We start from the raw sequence: 25,213 nt of genomic DNA, 5'->3' as shown, positions 1-25,213 counted from the left end.
AAGATCTAAGATGGCAGTCACTACAAAATGACGAATTATATATTTTCTCAGAACCCCATCAATATGGATATCAAATGAAAGGGATCGAATAATAGAACACAGTTATTTATGAAAGATGCAAATCCAAAATGACCGCCACCACAAAATGGCGACATATATTTTTTTCAAAGCTCCATCAATATGGGTATCAACTGAAAGTGCTTGACTGGTAGAACACAGTAGATCATGAAAAATCCAAATCCCAGAGGGCCGCAGTTCCCAAATAAACAATTACTTTTTAATGGTTTCATTCATCTTGCTCTGCTTATATGTATGTTTGAATGTTTGTACGGTTGTCCCACATTAATTGAAATTTGACTCCGTTCTTGATCACTGATTGATCTGAAATTGTAAAACTGCGTATTCCATGATCTTGAAAATTCAATTTGGTCGCCGCTAAAAAATAACTGAATGGTTTGACTTGGAAAATACACTACATTATGAACAACATAACAACATTCGAAAAGATCGCCGCCAAAAAATGGCCGACTATGTATTTTTGCAATCCCCTCAATATTGGTATTAAATTAAATTATTTGACCAATACAGTAACAAATACCAATACAGAATACAGTACATCATCAAAATATATCGAAAAAAGTTATTTAAGAAATAATTTTTTTTCAAAAAGTTGAATGGTTTTATTGTAGAGAAGTATATTAATGATCGGTTTAATGTACTAAAAGCTAAAAAATAATTAGGCAAATAGCACATTTCAAGTGGGCTTCTAAAGTTCGATCCAAGATCGCCAAATCCTAGTCCACATACCACGTGCACAGAAGAAGCACGATTTTAGACTCCCCCCTTCCCCTCCGGGGATAAGCGTGGATATTGATTACACCCCTCCCCCTGTTGTTCACGTGGACATTATTCAATTTTTTTTGACGTAGGACTACGTCTTTCATTTCTATACTGGGGTGAAAGTTCAAACTTTCGAAAACGAAAGCGTTACGCCGGAGAACGAGATTTTGAGCGTTAATAGCTCCTAAGCAACTGAACGAAATAGTATGATAAACACTTCATTCGAAATATAAAATGTCTACGCGTTATATGCTTGTTATTTTTTGATCCAAAAATTTGTTCCAATAGCCCTAAAATTGCTTTAGAAACAGGCTATTGAAATCACACCAAACGGTATATAAGCGAGTGCCGCTCGAAAATCCACTTAGTTATAATTGCGCAACGGTTGAGATACGATCGCTGGAATGGATGGATGTGTCCCTAACACAGACTTCAAAATCATGAAGCCAGGGGAAATCGGCATTGCAAAATAGATGTGAGCAATGGGTACTTTTGCAGTACTTTGTACTTTTTTTTGGAAATTGGAATGTTTCCCTAACACAGGCCGAAACCATGGAGCCTGGGGGAAATCAACATTGCAAAACAGATTCAAGCTACGGGTACTTTTGTGCTCGTTTGCGTTTTTGCAAATTGGAATGTTTCCCTAACACATACTTCGAAATCATGAAGCCTGGGGAAATCGGCATTGCAAAATAGATGCGAGCTGCGGGTACTTTTTGTATTCGCTTGCGTTTCTGGAAATCGGAATGCTTCCCTAACACAGACTTCTAAACCATGGAGCCAGGTGAAATTGGCATAGAAAATTAGATGCAAGCATCGAGTACTATTGTACTCGGATCGACTACGGATTTGATATGGTATGATACGGTGTAGTGGATATGATCAAAGTGGATATTATATTACATATCGAAGAAATCACATTTATAAAAGCAGCGTTATAAAATTATTTGTTTACGAATGCTGCATTCGATCGTCGTTATTGGGAAGTTGGAATTGTTGGGAAGGGGGTCTTATTTTCGCTGTGTAATTCCGAGGATCCATTTCTTCTCAAGCGTTAATAATCCTGCTCCGGATCAACGATGATTCCAATTGTCGGGGCTTGGAAAGTGGATACTATTTGCGCTGGGTATTTCCGAGGAGGAATCGATTCCCCCTTTGAACGTTAAAAATTCTTTTCCGGCTAAACGAAGTGGTATGATAATAACTTTATTCGAAAGATGAAACGTCTAAGATTTATATGCTTCTTACTTATTGATTGCTACGTCAACGTTAGTCCTACGTCCAGCTTGCGGTTATATCAAAGATATAACCCACTTTTGGTTTTTATTTAAAAAATAGAGGAAATAATTAAATTGGGTTTATATTCAAAAGATAAAGTAGACAGCAGACATGGAAATCTAGTCATCTAATTCTTCTGTCTATGGTGGCTTTGCTTATTAGGAAAATTAGAAACCAAAGAAAATTGCAGTTCATCTTCGCTTAAGATTTTAAACCCACTTTTCTCAACTGCGTCCTTGTCCATATTCCAACTAAGTCACCAATGCATTAAAAAATATTTCCAAATCCTCATCCATTCTGCATTGAGTATCTAGATGACTTCCAAAATAAGGACGGCTTAGTTCGGACATAGTGTTAAAATCCGTTTTTTCAGTATCACTCATTTTCCAATCACTATTCCTATTTAAATTATTCTGATTCGCCAGGATCAATAAATGTTCAGTACGATTTATCGAGAAAATCAAATCAAACTTCTACATTACATTAGCAAACGAAACCAAATTTGATTAGCAAAAAAAAAAAGGATTTAGGATACAATAAATGTTTCTCTTCTCGCTTTTACAGGTTCAGTAGTGCCTGATGGTTATAATTAACCTAGTAAAAACAAAACATCTTCAGTATCATCGTGCTCGATGATTCCGTTGTCATACAACCCTTAATTGTTAAATCATGCTAAATATTGTCCTGAAAAATTCGTGCCGATTCTAAGGAAAAAACCAAAAGCATATTTTTGTAAACACACATCTTATCGATCATAGATGCACCATTCTTTCCTGAATATTTCAGCATCCTTCATGCAACTTGAGAATTCCATCCTCTCAGAATGATGGTATGGCACTCCTCCTTCCTCTGGAATGGAGAGGAGGTCCCATAAAAATATTACACATATTTCAACCAAAAATATTCCAACCAAACATGACAATTAAAATTTTTCGGAAAACTCTGAAGGAAAAAGGGAAAATTCGGAAAATTAAATTCCCATGTGTTCTACTATTACATAGTGACAAGTGCTGTTAGTTCATTTGAAGTTTGCGCAAGCGAAATTGATCTTTGTTCGAAACTGGCAATGCATTTTAATGTGATGAAACGCACTCCTATATCTTCCTCTATCTATACCAAAAAAATTGTAAGGGGTTGTATCTAGGACACGACCGCATATTTTCAACGTAGAACTACACAATTATATCATGCAATCCACTTGTTTACCACTTCGAATATTATTTTAGAATGCATCGAAATTTTTGTAATAGATTATAATCTTCGTTACAGATCAATTTGATAAACGTCCTTTTACGTTTGATATAATGCCTAGGACTACCAAAATATTTGAACGGAAAAATTGTGAAACGATCATTGTATTTTACATTTTCCTCTGAAATTATTGCACTTCTCATGTTTACGTAGTTCTCGAACCGCGAAAGTTCATTCACCTCTAGTATCTGAAATGACAATTTTCCCAGGCTCCTGAGTTTAAAAGTACATTTTAGGGAAACATGATCCGGTCTGCACAACGACAAGCGAGTACAAATGTACTCGACACCAAAAAAATACCCTCGACTTGCATGTATATTTGCAAAGCGGATTTCCACAGGTACATCGATTTTGAAGTCTGTGTTGGGGAAACCGTCAATCGGGCCAATCAAAACTTGGCAGTTAGGCCGTTTAGATAAAGCTTGACATTTTACCGTTATTCAATTGTTCATCTCATGAAAAATAACATTTTATTAGTTGTGATAAGTGAAAAAAGTTATTAACGTTAACTTTATTTCATAAAAACGTGACTTGTTTTCTGATTTGGCACCCTTCCTGAAAGACGTAGTTTTACGTCAAAAAAGAGGATCGCCGAATGTGTTGATAAGAGCAGACCTCGAGGAAGGAATTGTCCGATTTAAAGCTGTCTTTATTCTATCATATTTTCTGTATCAAAGCTTTATTACATGCAATGGAGAAACATGTTATTTGCAAGTGGTTGAAAAATCTTGAACGAGAATTGTGTCTGAAAATAATCTGATATTATAATGATGAGTTTTGTTAGAAATACTAGGAATTTTATAGTAAAAGGTAAATTCAACGTGGTCGATTAGGAGATCAATCAATCAACATTTCTGCGATTGGGCCCATGAACTAGCTCATAGTAAGAAAACGTGAATGTTTGAAGGTGTTGATAACAAAAAAACAAATTTTGGGCGGAACGAAGTTTGCCGGGTCAACTAGTACTTAATATACATCACCTGACTATAAACTTATTACAACCCTCTACAAACAATATTCCGGAAAACGCGATAATGTAGGAGAAAACGTTATTTTTATCCATACTATATTTCTGCAGCTATTGATTTATTAGGCTTAGGTTTATACCTATGTGAATCTAGCTTATTTAGACTTTAATTCGAAAATGCACTGGTAAATGATGATTCCTTGTTCCTCTTCTGCATAAAAAAATTAATAAAAGAAAAGAATGGTAATGGCTTTGATGGTATTATGTGCAAATTTTTGAACATCAATTTTAAAAAACCAATAGTGTCGAGTGGACACGAGTCCATGTTAGAATGTGGTTCCGGATTCTACCTCATTCTACCCGTTTAAAGGACATACTTTAATAAAAGAAACTTTTTTTCTAGGACCTTGATGTATCAAAACAGTAAAAATTACAGATGTTTGAAAAATGAAAATACTCAATTCAAATGCAATTACTAAAAACAATCACAGTCCTACGTCAAGCTCCCGTCCGTGCCTCTAGGCCCAGACTCGTCTACTTTTTTATCGTTGTTAACAAGAACGATTGGGGGGTCTCCGTAGCCACAATGGTTGCGCGTTCGCTTAGTAAGCGATCGGTCGTGAGTTAAAAACTCAGGGCCCTCATTGACCATCTTTGTGTTGTTACAGAATAACTACGTCCACACAACAATCATCAGCGATGGAGATCGATCCACGGTCGAAATAAGATCGATTCATCCATACACGTTCTCTGTTCTGCAAGACACATCGAGCTACTGTTCTAGAAATAACTCAACAATGATCGATCAACTGTCTCCGCTGTCCGGTCTAAAGGTGGCCGTACACTGTTTGCCCGGAGGTCAAATATTTGATATTTTTTGACAGATAAGGTTTGATTTGATATTTGTACAAACACTATTTTGTTTGCCACTCTTCAATTTTAAACAGTAGTAAACAATATCAAACACCGAACATGGAAAAAAATCAACTGAAATATCCAAGGTAACCTAACCATGTACCGACAGGTTCGAAGAACAGACTGAAAAAATATTTTAGGCATCCAATAATTGAATATTTGCTTGTCGTGTTTTGTGTAGAATATATTTGATCAGTACACGTTGACCAAATTTTATCTGTCAAAAAGAGTCAAATATTTGGCTTCGGTCAAACAGTGTATGAGCACCCTAACTGGATAATGGAAGAACAGAAGGAAAACTCTTACGCCTAAATGACTACTGTGCAAATTTACCATATGTAATGGTATAAAAGGAATACTGGCAAATGGCAACTGTGTAATGTGCTGATTATAGATATGATAACCATGTGACATGTACACGATTAAAATTCGGCTCCGTTACAGGTAAAATGCTAATGACCCTAAAATAAATAAATGGGATAAAAAAACGAAAACAATTATAAATCTTAGCATGATAAGAAAAATAACAGACCATCTCTCATTAATTCTGAGTTTGAAGATGTCATTAAATGTGATGTAACAAAGAGTTTTTTATTTTTATCAAATAATTTGAAGATTGTATCGCAATAATGTGCAAATTTGGCATTTTTTTTACTATTCAATTTAATTGGCAGCTCTGTGACACACACACACACACACACACACACACACACACACAATTCAGCTGGTGACAACAGCGCTGACTGTATGCGTAAAGCCCTGCATCTGACAGCTATGACTTCATACAACATCTAATAAAACACGAACAAACTTATCAATTAACACCCGAATGGAAAACACTTAATCGCCACCGTGACTTTTTCAATGATAATTGGTCCCTCTAATCACTGTCTAAATGTTTAAACAAAACATTCGTTAAGTGAAATTGAATACTTTACCATGATGGGATATTGATTTTCTAGTTTCTCTGGTCAAACAATTTCTCGTTCGATTTTTTTTCTGCTGCCACAATACAAAATTTCACCCGCCGGTTCTCACTATCTTTCTCTCGCACTCGAAAAACACTCGTTAATCACACAGATTGCACACCAATTTGGGCCAATTTTAGCCAAAAAACCGTCACTTTGGGATGGGCCGCTTCTTATTGGACAATTTTTTGAAACACACTCTTCTCGGAAACGCATACAGACATGCGATATGACACTTTGACACCAGCGCAGTACAGAACCAATGCACCGATAGGAAACCAAGTCCTGGCTGAGTTGAATGTGTTATCACGCCAGAAATCAATCCCGTAACCCGACGACTCTGTCAGCTTCGATTGACAGATAAATACTGAAGACGGCTACGCGAAAATATAGTATAATCAACGTCGGTTTCGCGGCAGTGTCGATTGGGGAAGCCTCCGCACTTAGTGAGCCCTGCAAAACAACAACTGAAACACGACCACTTCACTCAGCTTGTTTTTACGCGACTGCCAAAGCCAAGCATTTAACACGGAATAGCGGACAATGGAGGAGACAGTGTAAATTGTATGTTTCGATCAATTAGAGCCTCGTCCGCCCTCTCGCACACACATCTGCATACATCACGGATACGAACACTGCTCCGTGGGCTGACAACAATGGGCTCTGCAGCATAAACACTGAATGGGCACCTATCGCAAACTTATGCGAGTATAATTTGTTGGATGTGATACATCATCAAGAATCTTGCTTGACACTTGTTACAAAAAAAATGAGACTCATGCTAAAAAACGAGCCTATGGGAAAACCGCAATCGGTGCCACCGCTTGCTCTTCAGCGAGTATTCACCCCCTCCTAAATTTGCAGACTCATACTTCCACCGGTATCACTTAGTACTAGATGGAAGGGTGGAGTGAAAGAAATGGCAGTTTATGTTGTGTGTTGTTGCTATCACGCAAACATATTTATGCTAGAGACGATGATGACTCACATGACTGACTGGTGCACGCATACCAAAGAAGCATAGAGCAAAGCTTCGGAAGGAAAGGTAGCAGCTGATTGATAATGAGTTTGTGTTTGCAATGTCGAGGCAAACATGCAGGCTTTTGGAAACGACCTATTTGCATCCGCGTTGACGGCATTGAGGTTCGTATTAAGTGCGATTCACATACAACATACACGTCACGTTCACGTCCCGTCACGTCACGATACGTCAATGATTCTACCATGCAATTCTCATGAAAACATTCACATACACCAGCAACGTAACGAGACGGACGGCTCGTTTGGTTTTTGTCTGGGCTTTGTGTCTCGGCTTTTGTTTTGATTTGGTTGTACAGTAATTTACATCTACATCGACATTAGGCTAATTGAACAGATCTGTGATGCAACACGTTTAATTAGACATTTTTACCTCTAGTTGGACATTTTTGTAAACATTGAGTTCGAGACCCAAATTATGGCCCCACATTGAAAGTCGCCACCAGTCGCAAATGTCCAATTACTGGTCAAAACCGACTCCAATGCGACACTGAGTGGTGCCTCAGCATATCGCTTTATAAGCAACTTACTGTACTTTTCATGCCAACATATCTCTTAGCTCCAAATTTCGGAGTGAAAATCATTCGCGACTAGTTGAAAGAATTATTCTATTTATTATTATTGTTGCATGAGGGTCGGACTACGGGGTTTAAGCATTTAAATAATTGAATTCAATGATTCTCATTGAATTTTTCAAAATTTAGAACTGATTCTAGGCATGCTGATTTGAAAGAGGACATTGCAATTTAAAATTGTTGTAGGTGGCGACACCATGAATAAAATTAAATAAATCATTCGTTTGGCATTTGACGGGACGGTGCTGGTGGAAGCATTGACTGCATGTGTGAATTGGTGGAGACGTTGACGGAACGTAGACGTTCTTCTCCGTAACGTGCTATGTGAATCGCACATTATGCGGGCGCTACACGATTCGTCCAACGTTCCATTCGAACGTTGGTTTCAAACATTTTACTCGATGAATCGACAAATGTTGTGACGAATGTGCTGCTACACGGTGAAGTGAATGTTCGATTCAATGCAATCGGTCCAAACAATTGGCGAAGTGAATGTTCGATTCAATGCAATCGGTCCAAACAATTGGCGAGTATTTGGATCGAATGTTAATTGTTTTTATTTACCATCTAAAACGTTAGGAAACTGGTTGACGATGCGAGTATAGAAATTGCTGCCGTTGCAATTGCACTGATATCGGGCTGTAAATTAAAAATGCTTCAAATCAACATTATTAAATTGCAATATTTTGCCGAATATTTTGAATTTTATGAACCAATTTCATAGTTCCTTCATTTAAAACTTGTAAACAAACCAATCTGTCAAAGATAGATTCGGACGAATTGTGTAGCAGTGTATCGAATGTCATCGAGTGTCGAATCCAGGGGTATGACTAAAACGTCAAATCCCTCATATTGCCAGTGTACCCAATATTGCTGCGGTTTACTGACATTTTGGTTCTGACAATTACTGTAGTTTACAACTCGGTCCGGTTATATAGTCAAATAGTGGCTAACTTTAAACTCCATGTTGAATGTGAACACCTCCATGTGAAACCGAAATATGAAAATCGCTTATGCATTTAGAAATAAAGCAGCGCAATTTCCGTGATTTCAACGATTTCAATCCTCGCAAATGGTATGTTGGTAAACAAATGACGCCATATTGATTTTGATTTTGGGTAGCCTATATTCAATTGATGTCGAATCAACGAATGACAAAAACTCTTTGACTCGTGCCACTCGTGTTGGAAGGTAATCCACAACGAACGGATTACCTTCCAACGCGAATATTCGACGCTCGACATTGGAGGTTCGTAGCTCGTCAGTCGACTACACGATGCGTCGAATCATCGAGCGTCCAGCATTCGAGGGTGTTCGTAGCATCGTGTAGCGCTGGCTTTACAGTAATTTACATTTAATGCGACATGCCGAGGCACCACTTGGAGGCCTGTAATTGGACATTACAAAAAAATCCAATTAGAAGTAAAAATGTCCAATTAAACGTGTCGCATTAAATGCAAATTACTGTACAAGTTGGGGGAGTTTGCGTGACAATATGGGTTTGCAGAAGGAATGAACACACTTTTTAAAATAAAAATTATTAATGAAAATCATTTTCTCAAATTAAATTGGGGTAAATGATCTTGGCTTGTCCGATTTAGGATGTTTTTACGCAACTAGTAAATGTAAATCGATTTTTCGTCATGAAAATCACATATAATCGATACGAGTTTGGGGTTGTTCAAAAGCCCCAAGTCTCTAGTTGCTAATACTACCATAAGGTGTTGAAATTATTAAAAATTTTATGTTTTTTCAACGATTTTCCTCAAAGAGGAATTATGAGCATGGTTTGACCACCTCTGATCATGGTTTGTCCAAAAAATGATCATGGTTTGTCCGGTTTTAAAAATCACCATTTTTGAATGAAAACATTCGATTTCTCAAGTAGATGTTGCATTTATCATTGCCTGAGTTTACTGTCATCATATTGATCCATTCATAACTTAAGCTTGCTTCAGAATATTGTCTTTTCTAGGGCATTTTAAAAGTGTTACCCTCAACACACTCAACACAGAGAAACTTTATTTCTGCTATGCGCGAAGGACACAATAAACAAACTGCAGCGTGTCAAGCGGTTGCCATAGAAATCATGTGGACAAACCAACATTATTGAATTGGACAACTTATGATCAGAATTGGTGGTGTGCAAAGGTGTACAAAGGTGTGCTAAATTAGAGCATTCAAAAAAGTGGACAAACCATGATCGTATTTTCGACTGGACAAACCAAAATCATTTACCTTAGTACTCTATGTAATTGAAAATCACGTTTACCTGCAATTGGTGAAAAAATTATAGGAGGTTGTGTCCAAGATACGACCGCATTGTGACTTAGAACTACGCTGTTATTTTTTATAAGTCGCTTGTTTTTACCTTCGGATATTATTCTATAATGCTGTGAAATTTTAGAAACAACTGCTTAGTAGAATAATCTCTGGAATGATTTTTTCATTGTAGAATCAGTTGACGATAATTGATTGATGATTCATTCTTGCCCTCGCAAAACAATACACTAGCTGATCGTATGTCGCAATTTATTTCATGTCAATGCATTGAAAATTTACCTCGAACGCTATTTCGGTGGCCTTTTTAGCAATTTACATAGACTCGGCTACAGTCGATTATATACATGTTGCACCAGCACCATTATTCCACATCTTATAACTACATTAATATATCTTTGGCACCGCATGGAAACAACAACAACTTATCAACAATGACAACCGTTGCAAGTATCAAATATCATGCTACATGTTATTTAATATTGCCTCAAAGGTATCGCACCTCTAGGCATCGTTCGTACAACGTAAACCAAGCGCCAAACAAGCGTTCGCCATAGCATGCATACAGAGCCATACATTGGTGGCTTGAAGCTACCAGAAATATAAACATTTCTCATCATTTTGCGCTATTCTCAAAAGAAACGCTTCTGTTAATATTACTGGCCTTGAGAAAAGTTGTATTACTTTCTCATGCTTAAGAGAAGCGCAGCTGTCACCCTTAGTGGAGGAAGTTTTGTTACTGGCAAGCGAAATCTAATCACATACAAAATTCCAGAACGACATTTACTTTCTTGGTGACTAAACAAGCGAAATAAACTCTTTTCGTTAATAACAACTTCGAAAATAGTAGCAACGCTTCATTATGATCAATATTAGCGCAAATGCAATCCTAGTTGAAGGCAGTTTTGCGACTGGCACGCGAATCCAAATAACTTTTAACATTCCAGTAAGACATTCAAGATGCTTGATATCTCCCAAATAATTTTTTTGGCACACAACCTTAACACCTGCTTTGCCATAACGTCAGTTTAATGCATTGATGCATTCTCAAAAGGCACCAACGAAGCCCTTATGATGACGGAAAACAAACAATGTTAACTGCTTGGAAAAAGGCTTAATAATGGGCCTGATTCTCTTGCGCGAATGGAATGTGACAGCAATGAACTCCTCAAAGTCACATGACCCAAGTCACCGTATCGCCGAACGCGATTGCACTGACGTGAGAGGTTCATTTTGGAGTAAAATACCCGATGAATGACAAATGGCGCAGTGTTCATTGAAATATATGTCCAAGCTTGTGTTTTTTGCAAAGGCTCTATGCATTCAATGTGTTTCATGAATATATATTTTTTTTGACGTGGGACTACGTCTAACCGGAGTATATGGGGGGTAAAATGAAAACCTAAACACAGAACATGCAGGAAAAAATGAAAGATTCCGAATGCTTATAACTCGAACATTTCTTACCGGATCTGAAAGATGTTTTCATCAATTTATAGGGAATATTTCTACGCTTCTATCGTAATTAATAAAATATTATTTTTCATTAGATAAACAATTAAATAACTGTGAAATGTTAAGCGTTATCTGAACGCCCTAACTACCTCATTTTGATTGGCCCAATCTACAGTTTCCCTAACACTTCCATCAAAACCAGCCTTGGGGAAATCGGCATTGCAAATACACGTAAGTCGGTGGTATTTTTGTTCCGACTGGAATGTGTTTCCCCAACAAAGACTTCCGAACCAAGGTGTCTGAGAAAATTGGCATTGCAAATTCATGCAAGTAGGGGGCATTTTTGTCCCAACTGAAATGTGTTTGCCTAACACAGACTTCAAAACCAAGATGTCTGGAAAAGTCGGCTTTGCAAATAAATGCAAACTTCGAGTACTTTTGTACTCGCTTGCCTTTGTGCAAACTAGAATATGTTTCCTTAACACGGTCTCCTAAACTTAAAAACCTGGGAAAATCGGGCAGACAATAGAGACGAATGAACTTTCATTTTTAAAGCCTCTATAGTATAAAAAGTAGAAGTTGAAGTTGTTGATTCATGCAAGCCGCTTTTTTTTTGCACTCCGAAAAGTGTTTTCCTAACACGGATTACAAGAGCGGGTACGAACACAATGCTTTGGCTCGGTTATTCATTATTGCATCAAAGGATACGCCTTCATATCTTCTGCTCACTGAATTTCTACGCATACCATTTATGACTAGGCAAAATATTGTTAACCATTTGCTGCGATAACACCTATTGATTAATCAAATATGCGTTCGACGTACATGTCAAAATCAAAACTGCCAGAAGTTCATCAAATCAAACAAATTCGCGGTTCGAGAATTACGTACACTTTAGAGATGCAAGCTTCAAAAGGAAACATTAAATAGAATAATCGTTTGATAATTCTTCCGTTCACATATTTTGTCCTAGGCATCATAAAAGGACTTTAATGACAGTTTACTTGTTTACTTGTAACGAAGAACATTATCTATCACATTGTCTATTATACAATCTTTTTACTCACAGAATTCAATTGAATTCGGGAATTGTTTCATTCCATCAAAAATTGAATCAATGCAAACGAATGATTGCTAAGCTAATGTAGTCCCACATCAACCTTATATCATAGATAAAACCCACCCATTTTTTTTTTTTGATTTTGAAAATTTTCATTCCTTGTTACAAACAGGAAATAATTTCGTTCATCTTTATAAATGTTTTACTTTTATTATAATTGATGAAAAATAATATCACTGGGATAAGAAGATAAAAAATATATATTTTTAAATCTGTTATTGCCGTTTTTGCATAGTCCCTTTGCATTAATATGAGTGTATGTTATTTCAATTGTTTTGATTTCGTATCCGTGTTTTGATTCCGCATTCGTGTGTTGACTTAGTGTCCGGTGCTGATTCCGTAATAATTACGCTAAAAGGTTGGTGGATGGTTGACTATTCTTCATAACATTGGAGTGAACATTAATTTTATAGTCGTCTTACATAAAAGCCATCAAGGTAAGATATATTCATTATCGCATTTAAATAAATTTAAAAGCTGAATTTTATCCATAGACAATGAGCCGATAAAAATGATAAACCTGTCAAGGATCTTGTATTTCTACTGTACGAAACTGCACTGTTATTGTCTGGATTCTCACTGGATGAGTCAGGTGTGCACGCATCTCGCATCTATCTTATGGTCAAGCTGGGTCTTAGAATCGATAAGGACGAAGCTATGAGCACAGATGATACTCCAGCCGCAACTACTGGTGAAGATGCTCCTCCACTAGAGGATGACACCGAGGATGCCTCACAAATGGAAGAAGTTGATTAAACATATACGATTTTTAACTACTTAAGTAGCTTTATGTAATTTTTGAAAGTCTGATTTGTGTTTTTGGAGTAAGGAAACGGTATGCTGAATTGAGTTTCTCGTATCAGTTAGGGTCAACTATTGTAAATTTACATTTTAATTTTGTACCGCGTTATAGCGGCTGCAGAAGATGTATATTCTTGTGATTCGTAATAGCATACCAAGTACTTGAACCGACTACTTGTTAATAATAAATATAAATTATTTAAAAAAGCACAGTTTAACTGGATTGCATTCGAAACTGCCTGTTTTTGTCCGAATCTGGAGCAGCAATTGCCCGTTTGGAACTACGAATGATTAGAGATCGTTCAAATCCTTTGGAAACGCCTAATCCTATTTTTGGCTACCATTGCTGGTACTAGTCGATAACAAATGAGGATACGACTTCAAAAGTCCCAAAATGGCATGTTTTTCCACTGCAATCGCCCACGAGAATTGAGTGAGTGTTCATGAGAGTTCATTCAAGGTAAAAATCTCACCACAGTCGCCTTCGGAAATTGAGTGAGACAATTTTTGCGAGCTGTCACTTCGCATTCGCGCATCAGAATCAGCCCCAATGCTACACAGCTTGTACTCTGATGTAACACCCATCGATGCGAATTCGCTGATGAGTTTGTCAAGAGCGACCGCCTTCGCCACCAGCGGGGAGAGCTTGATTTTGGTTGCTGCCTGGGTAACTGCGTTTACATTTTCGCCCGACGCGCCGAAATCGCCATCGCGTGCATCATTAGATGACGCTTGTCTCGAAATTTTATTGCCCCTGGCAATGCGTTCGTGTTTTGCAGGGCTCGAGCTTGCCTTCCTCTTCTTTTTGCTCATCACACACTACGCGAAGCGTCCAATTTATGACGCGGAAAAAAAAACACGATACGAATAACGCGAAAAACGAACAGAAAAAATCACACGATCATATCCAAGTTGGATTACCACTGGTGGGGTCCAATCTTAGATCGAAGCGCAGCTTTCGTGAACTGGATTGCTCAACAGTCCTATGCCGAATGAATGTTTGCCTCAGCGAGATCCACTGTTTATACTCTTGGCAAGTATTCCCCTTCATTCTTCTACTTTTCCTTTGTTCACGGAGACTACGAATTCCCCTCCGTTGGTCGTTGATAAGTTGCTCGTTATTGACAGCTTTGTTCGGGAAAGCACACAAATGGACAGAACAAATGTAGGGGAAAATAGAAACGCTTAAAGTTTTCATGAATTTTAACCATTTACAAACCAGGGGATTCTAATGTATAACATATCAAACAAATCTTACGGTATTTCCGATTCGTTTAGTATGTAAATCGCCAAAATCCGTTCACGGCAAAAATAGTTATTAACGTTAACTTTATTTCATAAAAACGTGACCTGTTTTCTGATTTGGCACCCTTAATGAAAGACGTAGTTCTACGTCAAAACATCATCATCATCAGTACGAACATGGTAGTTTTACCTGTAAATGAATTTTGTAAATGTCAATCAATTATAATCATAAATAAATTATTAAGCAAAAATTTTATGGAAACCTTTTTACAAAACAAATTTTACGTGTGAAATACACATTTTCTTAAATTCTGCCATTGTTGCCGCACGTTTTATTTTTCTGGGCATCGAATTGAAAAAAATTATACCTTTATACAACAACGAATTCTGTGATCTACTAAACATAAAGTTTGGTGTTCTTGCATCATTTGCGTTTCTCGTATTGTATCTATGAACATCACTTCCTCTTTCAATTCGATCACACAAATATCGAGGCAGCATACCGTTTAAAATTTTAAAGATGAACACCATTGTCAAGTAATAAATTCTTTGCTTCACAGATAGCCACTGTAGCGCTTCCAACATCAAACTAGAGGAAGTGTATCTACTACATCTTAAAATCAAACGCATTACCTTATTTTGCAAAAGCTGCAATCTCGATAATTGTGTATTGTTTGCAAGGAATAGGATCGAGGAGCAAAAATCTATATGCGGTGAAATCGAAGATTTTTTTTTTTTTTTCCAAAGTACAGTAAACATTCACTAACTGGGCGAAAAGGGAAGACCACTTATCGACATTCGCGTTTTAACTGGTCCGGCATGTTAAACGTCAAATAAAATCGAGGGAAACTTCAATGAATTGTTTGATTCGCATTGTTCCTGTAATTGGATAAACAAAAGGATTCCAATGGAAGTTTCGCATTGAGTGCGACAACAGGTATGACATATGATTTGAGAAAATTATTTTTCTGTAGTTTAATCAATGTTTTTGTCGTGCGAAAATAATGTCAACTTTCATAACATTTAAAATTACATTCGAATGCCCCTCACAGCAAATCTTCCATTTGAATATGGCGTCGATTGTTTACGAAATTCTGCTTTTTAACTGGTCCAAGGACCAGTTAACGTTCGCCCAGTTAAACAGCAGACCAGTTAAACCAGGACCAGTTAGCGAACGATTACTGTATATATTTTTATCAAGGCTCATATGGCGTTAGCCTCACGGGGCCGGGAGTTCAATACTTTGACAATTTTTCTTATTATCTATGATAGTAATATGTAACCGATTACTCGCGGTTGGCTCGAGGTTAGTATTACAAGTGTTTTCGTAATTCGGATGTTGCTGTCTCCAATGCTCTGTACGTGTGCCCGACACGGGATACTTCCTATTGGGATGCAGCTGACCCTTAATCAGCAACGCCCCCCTAGTCTGTACCCCATATCTAGCGTGGTGCGTCTTCTCGACTCGAGGGATCCAGGATAGAATGGTTACTAGCCGGCGCAAACATCAGCTCGTGTAGAGTTGTCATGAGCGGTACAACCTTTGGCTCTTGTTGAATGATCAGTGGACTGCACAACCTTCGGCCCGTGCATCTGTAAAGAGTGTGTGTATGTATTGCCGCGACTAAGTAAAAGTTTATCGATCGGATAGGAGGGATATAAAACGGGGACACAACGAAGGAAACATCATTAAACGTTGACATCGGCGTTTCTGAGGAACAGGTATAGATGAAGCAGAAGATCAGGATCTACCTATGATATCCCGGACGGGGATCTCCGATTGTCTGCCTTGTGCTCTCAGTGCTCTAGAGAGCTGAGAGCGAGCAGCATGGAACCGGATACACGACCAGATAACATGCTCGATGTCGTGGTAGCCATCGCCACAATCACAAAGATTGTTTGCTGCGAGCCCAATGCGATAGAGATGCGCGTTTAGGTTGTAGTGATTGGACATAAGCCGAGATATCACGCGAATGAAATCACGACCTACATTCAATCCCTTGAACCATGCACTCGTCGAGACCATAGGGATAATCGTGTGTAACCAACGACCGAACTCATCCCCACTCCACATGCGCTGCCAGCTTACGAGCGTGTACTGACGAGGAATGTGGAAAAATTCATTATAAGCAATTTGCCTTTCAAAAAGTGTGCCTTCTAAAGCGCCCACCTTAGCTAGCGAGTCCGCTTTCTCATTCCCCGGAATCGAACAATGAGAGGGAACCCATGCTAAGGTAATCTTGAATAATTTTTCGACCAAAACACTCAATAGTTGTCTTATTCTTGTTAGGAGATAAGATGAGCGTTTATCAACTTTCATTGAGCGGATTGCCTCTATTGAGCTGAGACTGTCTGAAAAAATAAAATAGTGGTCGATGGGCAATGTTTCAATGATCCCCAGTGCGTAGTATATCGCACCCAGTTCAGCGACATACACGGAACAAGGATCTTTGAGTTTGAAAGAGGCACTGGAATTTTCATTGAAGATGCCGAAGCCAGTGGACCCGTTTATGTATGAACCGTCAGTAAAGAACATTTTATCAGATCTAACTTTCCCATATTCTGCCGAAAATATCGGCGGAATATAATCGGAGCGTAGTTGATCTGGGATTCCATGGATTTTTTGTCGCATGGACAGATCAAAAATGACAGAGGAATTGCAGAAGTATGGGAAGCAAACTTGGTTGGAGATGCCTGGTGAAGGGTGCACGTCGTGTGTAAGGTACTCATGGTATAAAGACATAAAACTTGACTGAGGAGTCAGTTGGAGTAGATTTTCGAAGTTATCAATTACCAATGGATTCGTGATCTTGCAACGGATGAGAAATCTGTAGGATAATTCTGTGAACCGAAGAGTAAGCGGGGGTACTCCTGCCAAAACTTCGAGACTCATCGTATGTGTCGAACGCAAACACCCCATGGCTATACGCAAGCAACGATATTGTATTCTCTCCAGCTTGAGAATATGAATCCTGGCAGCTGATCGGAAGCAAAAACTGCCATATTCTAACACTGATAATATCGTTGTTTTGTATAACTGAATGAGGTCTCCTGGATGGGCACCCCACCATGTTCCGGTTATTGTTTGGAGAAAATTGATTCTTTGCTGGCATTTCTGTTTCAAATACGCAATATGTATTCCCCAGGTACATTTAGAGTCAAAATATACTCCAAGGTATTTGAAAAACATCGAGTGCTTGATCGTTTTGCCGGATAGGTGAAGCTGGAATTGGGCGGGTTCGTGCTTCCTAGAAAAAACGACCATTTCAGTTTTCTCCGTAGAGAATTCGATACCCAGCTTGAGGGCCCACGTGAACAGATTGTTCAGGGTATCTTGCAACGACTTTTGCAGAACGACGGGATTAGTACCCGTGATGGAAATAACTCCATCGTCTGCAAGTTGTCTCAGCGTGCAGTCTCTAGTTAGACAATCATCTATATCATTGACGTAAAAACTGTACAAGAGGGGGCTTAGGCAGGAGCCTTGTGGTAGGCCCATAAAACTGTATCGAGAAGATTTCAAGCTGCCATGATTGAAAAACATGTGCTTTTCTGACAGTAAATTGTACAGGACATTATTCGGAATTGGTGAAAGTCCACGATTATGAAGTTTCTCTGAGAGAATTTCCATGGAAACTGAATCAAATGCCCCTTTGATATCGAGGAAAACGGAAGCCATTTGTTCTTTGCGAGCAAATGCGATTTGGATTTCAGAAGATAGCAGCGCGAGACAATCATTCGTCCCTTTACCTCGGCGGAAGCCAAACTGCGTATTTGACAGCAAATTGTTCGCTTCAACCCACTTGTCCAAACGAAGTAGAATCATTTTCTCTAACAATTTGCGAATACAGGATAACATTGCAATCGGCCTATACGAGTTGTGATCGCAAGCCGGATTGTTGGGTTTTCGTATGGCTATCACTCTCACTTGCCTCCAGTCATGTGGGACTATATTCAGCTCCAGAAACTTGTTGAACAAGTTCAGCAAACGCTGTTTCGCCAAGTCGGGAAGATTCTTCAACAAGTTGAATTTAATCTTGTCCGACCCAGGAGCTGAATTGTTACATGAGAGGAGGGCAATTGAGAATTCTACCAAATTCTCATAGTCGCATTGGAGCGGAATGTCGCGTACGACGCTTTGTGCAGGAACGGAATCGGGACAAACCTTTCTTGCAAATTTGAAAATCCAACGGTCAGAGTATTCCTCACTTTCATTTGTATGGTTCCAGCCACGCATTCTCCTAGCCGTATTCCAAAGAGTGCTCATAGCGGTCTCCCTTGACAAACCATTGACGAACTTTCGCCAATATCCACGCTTTTTTGCTTTAATCAGACCTTTTAGTTTGGCTTCTAGAGCTTGGTACTTTCGAAACCATTCCACTAGTCCAGTTTTCCGGAATTTTTTGAAAGCGGATGATTTTTCAAGGTAGACCTTTGAACACTCCTTGTCCCACCAAAGTAATGGAGGACGACGTCGGAAAGTGGTAGCAGGAACACGTTTCTTTTGAGCTTGAAGTGCGCTTTCGTAAATCAAACTCGATATAAAGTTATACTCTTCGAGTGGAGGAAGTTCATGCATTGAAACAAGTGCTTCAGATATTATTTCTGCAAATTTTCTCCAGTCAATATTTTTCGTGAGGTCATACGCAATATCGACTGACTCACGAGAACCTGATTAATTGGCGATCGATAAAATTATTGGCAGGTGGTCACTATCGTGGGGATCTTGGATTACCTTCCACGTGCAATCCAGGGATAACGAAGAAGAGCAGAGAGATATGTCTAGCATGCTTGCCCGTGCAGGAGGGTTGGCTATCCTAGTTGCTTCCCCAGTATTTAAAACTGTCATGTTGAAGTTGTCGCACAGAACATAAATCAACGTGGCACGGTTGTCATCGTAGAGTGACCCCCATGCTGTTCCATGGGAGTTGAAGTCACCTAAGATTAACCGCGGCTCCGGCAATGCCTCGATGATATCAAAAAACTGATGGCGGCCAACCATAGTTCTTGGAGGAATATATATCGAGGCAATGCAGAGTTCTTTGCCTCTTTGATTGATTTGTATCTGGCAAGCGACAACTTCAATGCCTGTCATCGATGGGAGAGTGACTCTATAGAAGGAGTGATATTTTTTGGTCCCCAATAGTACGCCACCAAACGAGTCATTTCGATCGAGGCGAATAATGTTGAAATCGTGGAAATTCAGTTCGTCGGCTGAAGAAAGCCATGTTTCACAGAGGGAAAATACATCACAGTTAGAACTATGAATTAAAAATTTAAACTGATCTAGTTTAGGAATGATGCTTCTGCAATTCCACTGTATTACAGTGGTCAAATCCTTGACCTCTTGCACTGAATCAGGCATCGAAGGAAATGAACGCTGCTAAAAAACCACATTTTTCTTTCAAAAATGTTCTCACAATCGGGAGCAAACATAATACTATGCTTTTAAGAGGGTCATTTATATTTAAAGCATTTAAAATATTGTCCACCAGGTCAGAAAGCGCAAGCAGGCCAGATTGTGGCTGTTGCCTCGACCGCGAAAAAGGAACAGACGTGTTGGGCTCTGCTCCGGGAAGTGCTGAGGACCCCTGGTGCGTAGAAGAACCGCTTAAACCAGGAGGTACTTGCTTCGGTCTATTCTCAGCACGTTCGATACGAGGTTTCATTCCAATTTGGGAAGTTTCGGTCTTCTTTCTGGGGACCGAAACTTCCCAAATTGGAATGAAACCTCGTATCGAACGTGCTGAGAATAGAACGAAGCAAGTACCTCCTGGTTTAAGCGGTTCTTCAAAGATTTGTACAAACTAATTTTACTGCTTACTGTCAGCTCTTTCTTCAAACGACACAAAACGCCGTACTCTTAGCAATCTTTTTGATGACATTGTTAATGTGAGACTTAAAAGTTTAATTATCATCAATGATAACTCCTAAATATTTTATATCTTTCACGCGTTCTAATGTCTCACCGTCTATTTCGAAATTAATGTTAATACTGGAGTTTGCTACAGAAATGAGCATATATTTTGTTTTGCCAACATTTAACTTTAATTGCTTAAATTTGTTTTTTTTATATCCTTAACTGCGATGAACAGGACAGTATCATCCGCGAACAAATTGATGTCACAATATCGTAAAGCCCGTTGCAGATCATTTATGTATCAAACTATGTTCGAAAGTAAGTTATGAATTTTAGTTTCCTCCGATTTGTGATCATTTGTGAAGACATTTTTTAGTATCATGTGGAAATTTTGAAAAAATCACTGGCATCTCTGTTGGTAAGTATGAAAATACCATCTTGCATCCCTAGCACCGGCGGGCATGATTGTACGGAGGCGGGATTCAATTATACGCTAAAAATGGTATGATTCAAAATAACAGTTGAGCGCCAGATCGTATGTCTCGGCTGTAGAAAATATGGAATACATTGCTGGGTTTGATTGATTTCTCTTATAAGAATGGTCCCAGATTACCTGTAGATATGTGTACCCAAATTAAGTGCGATTCACATACAACATACACGTCACGTTCACGTCCCGTCACGTCACGGTACGTCAATGATTCTACCATGCAATTCTCATGAAAACATTCACATACACCAGCAACGTAACGACCCGTCAGCATACGTTCAACGAAAACGACCGGCAGGGTTTGTAGAAAAGAATAATTGACGGAGACGGACGGCTCGTTTGGTTTTTGTCTGGGCTTTGTGTCTCGGCTTTTGTTTTGATTTGGTTGTACAGTAATTTACATCTACATCGACATTAGGCTAATTGAACAGATCTGTGATGCAACACGTTTAATTAGACATTTTTACCTCTAGTTGGACATTTTTGTAAACATTGAGTTCGAGACCCAAATTATGGCCCCACATTGAAAGTCGCCACCAGTCGCAAATGTCCAATTACTGGTCAAAACCGACTCCAATGCGACACTGAGTGGTGCCTCAGCATATCGCTTTATAAGCAACTTACTGTACTTTTCATGCCAACATATCTCTTAGCTCCAAATTTCGGAGTGAAAATCATTCGCGACTAGTTGAAAGAATTATTCTATTTATTATTATTGTTGCATGAGGGTCGGACTACGGGGTTTAAGCATTTAAATAATTGAATTCAATGATTCTCATTGAATTTTTCAAAATTTAGAACTGATTCTAGGCATGCTGATTTGAAAGAGGACATTGCAATTTAAAATTGTTGTAGGTGGCGACACCATGAATAAAATTAAATAAATCATTCGTTTGGCATTTGACGGGACGGTGCTGGTGGAAGCATTGACTGCATGTGTGAATTGGTGAAGACGTTGACGGAACGTAGACGTTCTTCTCCGTAACGTGCTATGTGAATCGCACATTAATCGTCAGTGATTGTTCTAGTAAAAGCTATAGTGTTAGTGTCAATAAATGTAGAAAGATTTATATTAAGGTACAAATGATCATGCACAAGTTTCATTGTTTTTTAAATCATCCCAACAAGATGATTGTTGATATAAAATAAAACAAGATAATCCACAGTTCGTCAAATTTCATAGAGTTCCCAGCAAACATTAAATCGTATAATTTTGCACGTGGCAAGTCTTACAAGAAATCCGAATAAATCATAATCGCATATAATATCAATCAAAGTATGTATCGTGTATATTTGAAATCGCATAAAATGTAAAACCTCGCTTTTATATACCATTATCAAATTAAGCCGCAATTCGGTATAATAAACATCAATTTTGTGATGTACATTATCGTAAAATATATTTAAAATATATTTAAATATGCCAGTTAGGCGCATTATATGCCAACCAAATTTTAGGGCATATGATGTTATATATACGCTTGTTATGCGATTTAATGTTTGCTGGGTTTTTCTGCACATGATCTCATGAAAGATACATAACACTAAAAATAAACTCTTTACTATTTCCGTGGACATTAATTTATAGTATGTTGCGTTTCGGTTAAAATTAGTCTGTGACGCATCAAGTGCTTCAACAAAATGGTGTGGGAAAAAGTTATAATATGCCATCCTTAATAAAAAAACATATTTTGACTATACATTCCAAAATTAAATTTCCAATCACGAATACACGTCGGTTTGTTACCCATTCAAATGTAACCATTCCGTATTCTCTGTATTAAACAAAAGTGCTTAAAATTAATATTCAAGATGCCCGAATTATAGATCTACTGACGATACGGGGTAAAACGTTATAGCAGCAATATCATATGCGATTTGATTATCTTAGAACAACTTTTTTTTATCCCATTTGTTCATTTGTTTAGGCTCATTAGCGTTTCAGCTTGTTACATTTTTATGGTTTCTATAAATTGTTAATTACACAGTAACCATTTAGGCGTGAGACTATTCCTTCTGTTCTTCCATTGTTCAGTTAGACCGAACAGCGGGAACAGTTCATAACATCATTATTAATAGCACAACAGCCCGATGTTTCTTGCAGCTACAATTGTGAAATTTGCATCTTATGAAGCTGTCACTTATTATCAGAAAAGTTAAAAGGTTTCTCATTTGATTCATGTTGGTTTCTACGAAATTTAAGTTGTTTGTTGTGTCTGATTTGGGTGTTTCAATTATGTGTTTATGGACGCTCTGAACTTTAGGATCGAATTGCTACGTTACAATACTCTTCGGTATTTTTTCCGTTCGATGAAACATACACAGTTCCCAAAGTTCAAGCCAGACGATTTACCCATCGCGTGAAATACATTTTGACTACATTGTAAGCAAAAACACTGCGTTTAACTTCTTGTTACATTAGCGCTAAAAATACTCTCCATCAGAAAGTAGTAAGAAAGGCAGTCGGCAATTGGTTCTTTCGAACCGTGCCTCAGCAAATTATATTTACACGGAATGTTTCTTCCATTTGGCCACATCCCACATAATTAATCGCTACCGGCGAGTGGTGACCATTTTTGAACCGGAACCATTGACGAGTGATTGAAGTGCGCGTTGCATTCGACGATTCTATTTTAGCATCAATACCTGTCAAAAGTTATGCAATGGAACGTCCCTAGGCGTCGCTTTTCGCAAAACATAAGCGGCTAAATTCGGCAACAAACACATACAAGTTGCAAAGAGAAAAAAAAATGGGCGTCAGTTTGAAACTGCCGTTTGGCCACTCGATATACGACAAAATAGCATCTCTCTTTACTCTCGGGTAGGCTTGTGGTTTCTTAAAATAGCGCGCGCACTTTCTCGGTCCATCGCATCGGTGGCGAGGTATCAAAGTTTTAAGGGAATCCCGACCGGTCGAGAAGAGACATTGATGGTGTAAATAAAAACAAAGCAGATCAAATAGCTGTTAAATAATAGCTAATGATGGTAGGAATTGTGCCTTCGTTCTGCACGTTTCTGTAGGATTGGAAGGGTTCGGAATCTATTAACGGTTCTGTACAGAGAGAGAGAGTGCAATTCAGCATTACTCGAGGGAAGATAGAATGATAGAAGGCCGCAATTGAATTCACTGGTAATCCGCAGTAGTCAAGTGCAGTTCGGTTTGAATATAAAAATAGTCATCGTCGTGATATAATTCGCTGAATACAATGAAGTCGTGCATTACTGGTCAAGGTTGTTACAAATAGTGGCGAGCACATGTGCTCTGGTTTGACGTTTGATCCACTTACTGTATTTTTTTTTTGACTGGCAGCACTTACCTGAAAATAAACAAAACACAAAGAAGTATTAATGATAGGAAACAAACAACAATTAGCACACGTTCGTTTGACATTTAAGAATTCGATTTAAACATTCTCATTAGCGCCTTTCCCTGGCATTGTGTACAACTTTATGAGCGTATCAGCCGTGGAAAATTTCATTCACTTTTCTGCTTCTCGCCAATCAACAATCGTCGAATGACCCAAACATCCTCCTCGTGACTGGCCAACAGCCAAACTGTCAACTAACGTCAACAGCTTTTTTTTCGTTGTTTTCGCTTTTTGTTGATTTGTTGTATCTATCGAGAATGGTTTCACGCCAGGCGGCAAAAGATTAAACATTTAATTCATAGATGCTAATTGTTGGGAGCTACGAGGAAAAAAATCCCTTTCCTTGTGGACCACAATTTAGAAAGCTGGTGTACCATACGACGATTTCTTCCCGGAGGAAATTCATGGCGTTTCCAATCTGCTCTCTCTCTCCCCCGTCCCGCACTCGACGTGCGGAAGGAGGATGGAGTGATTTATAAGTTTCTGTTTCGTTTCAACTTAATTTTTATTAATTTTATTCTTTATGGGGGTATCCTCGGTTGGCACAAACACACTCCTCCCTCACATCTGAAGCATTCGCTCTTGGCGGGTGGGCTATTTTTAGCAGCGAGATCTTGAACCACAGCCGTGTGCCGTTTATTGGTCTTTGTTCACGGCTGGGATGCTGCCAAGATGAAGGTTAACTGGAACGTTTCCTCTCCCCGGGACAAGGTGGAAATTCATCTTTGTCACGGATTTGTTATTATTTTTTAATGGATGCTG

At 38.5% G+C, this 25,213-nt stretch overlaps 1 protein-coding gene across 13 annotated transcripts in view; it reads right to left on the bottom strand.

Annotated features, from left to right (window-relative positions):
- Positions 1-25,213, bottom strand: part of LOC129780195 (tropomodulin) — a 139,348-nt gene that overhangs the window by 61,412 nt on the left and 52,723 nt on the right. The window contains exon 1 of one of the 13 annotated variants that reach the window (XM_055788648.1): positions 6,190-6,761. The exons of the other annotated variants lie outside the window; for them this stretch is intronic. Within the exon in view, the coding sequence (XP_055644623.1) occupies positions 6,190-6,192 (3 nt within the window). The 5' untranslated portion in view covers positions 6,193-6,761. Of the gene's footprint in view, positions 1-6,189; positions 6,762-25,213 lie in introns of those variants that run through there. 13 annotated transcript variants of the gene reach the window in all.

The sequence above is a fragment of the Toxorhynchites rutilus genome, chromosome 1 (genome assembly GCF_029784135.1).
Source record: "Toxorhynchites rutilus septentrionalis strain SRP chromosome 1, ASM2978413v1, whole genome shotgun sequence".
NCBI lineage: Eukaryota > Metazoa > Arthropoda > Insecta > Diptera > Culicidae > Toxorhynchites > Toxorhynchites rutilus.
The sequence above is the reverse complement of the archived record's forward strand: the minus strand, read 5'-3'. Positions and strand labels throughout refer to the sequence as shown.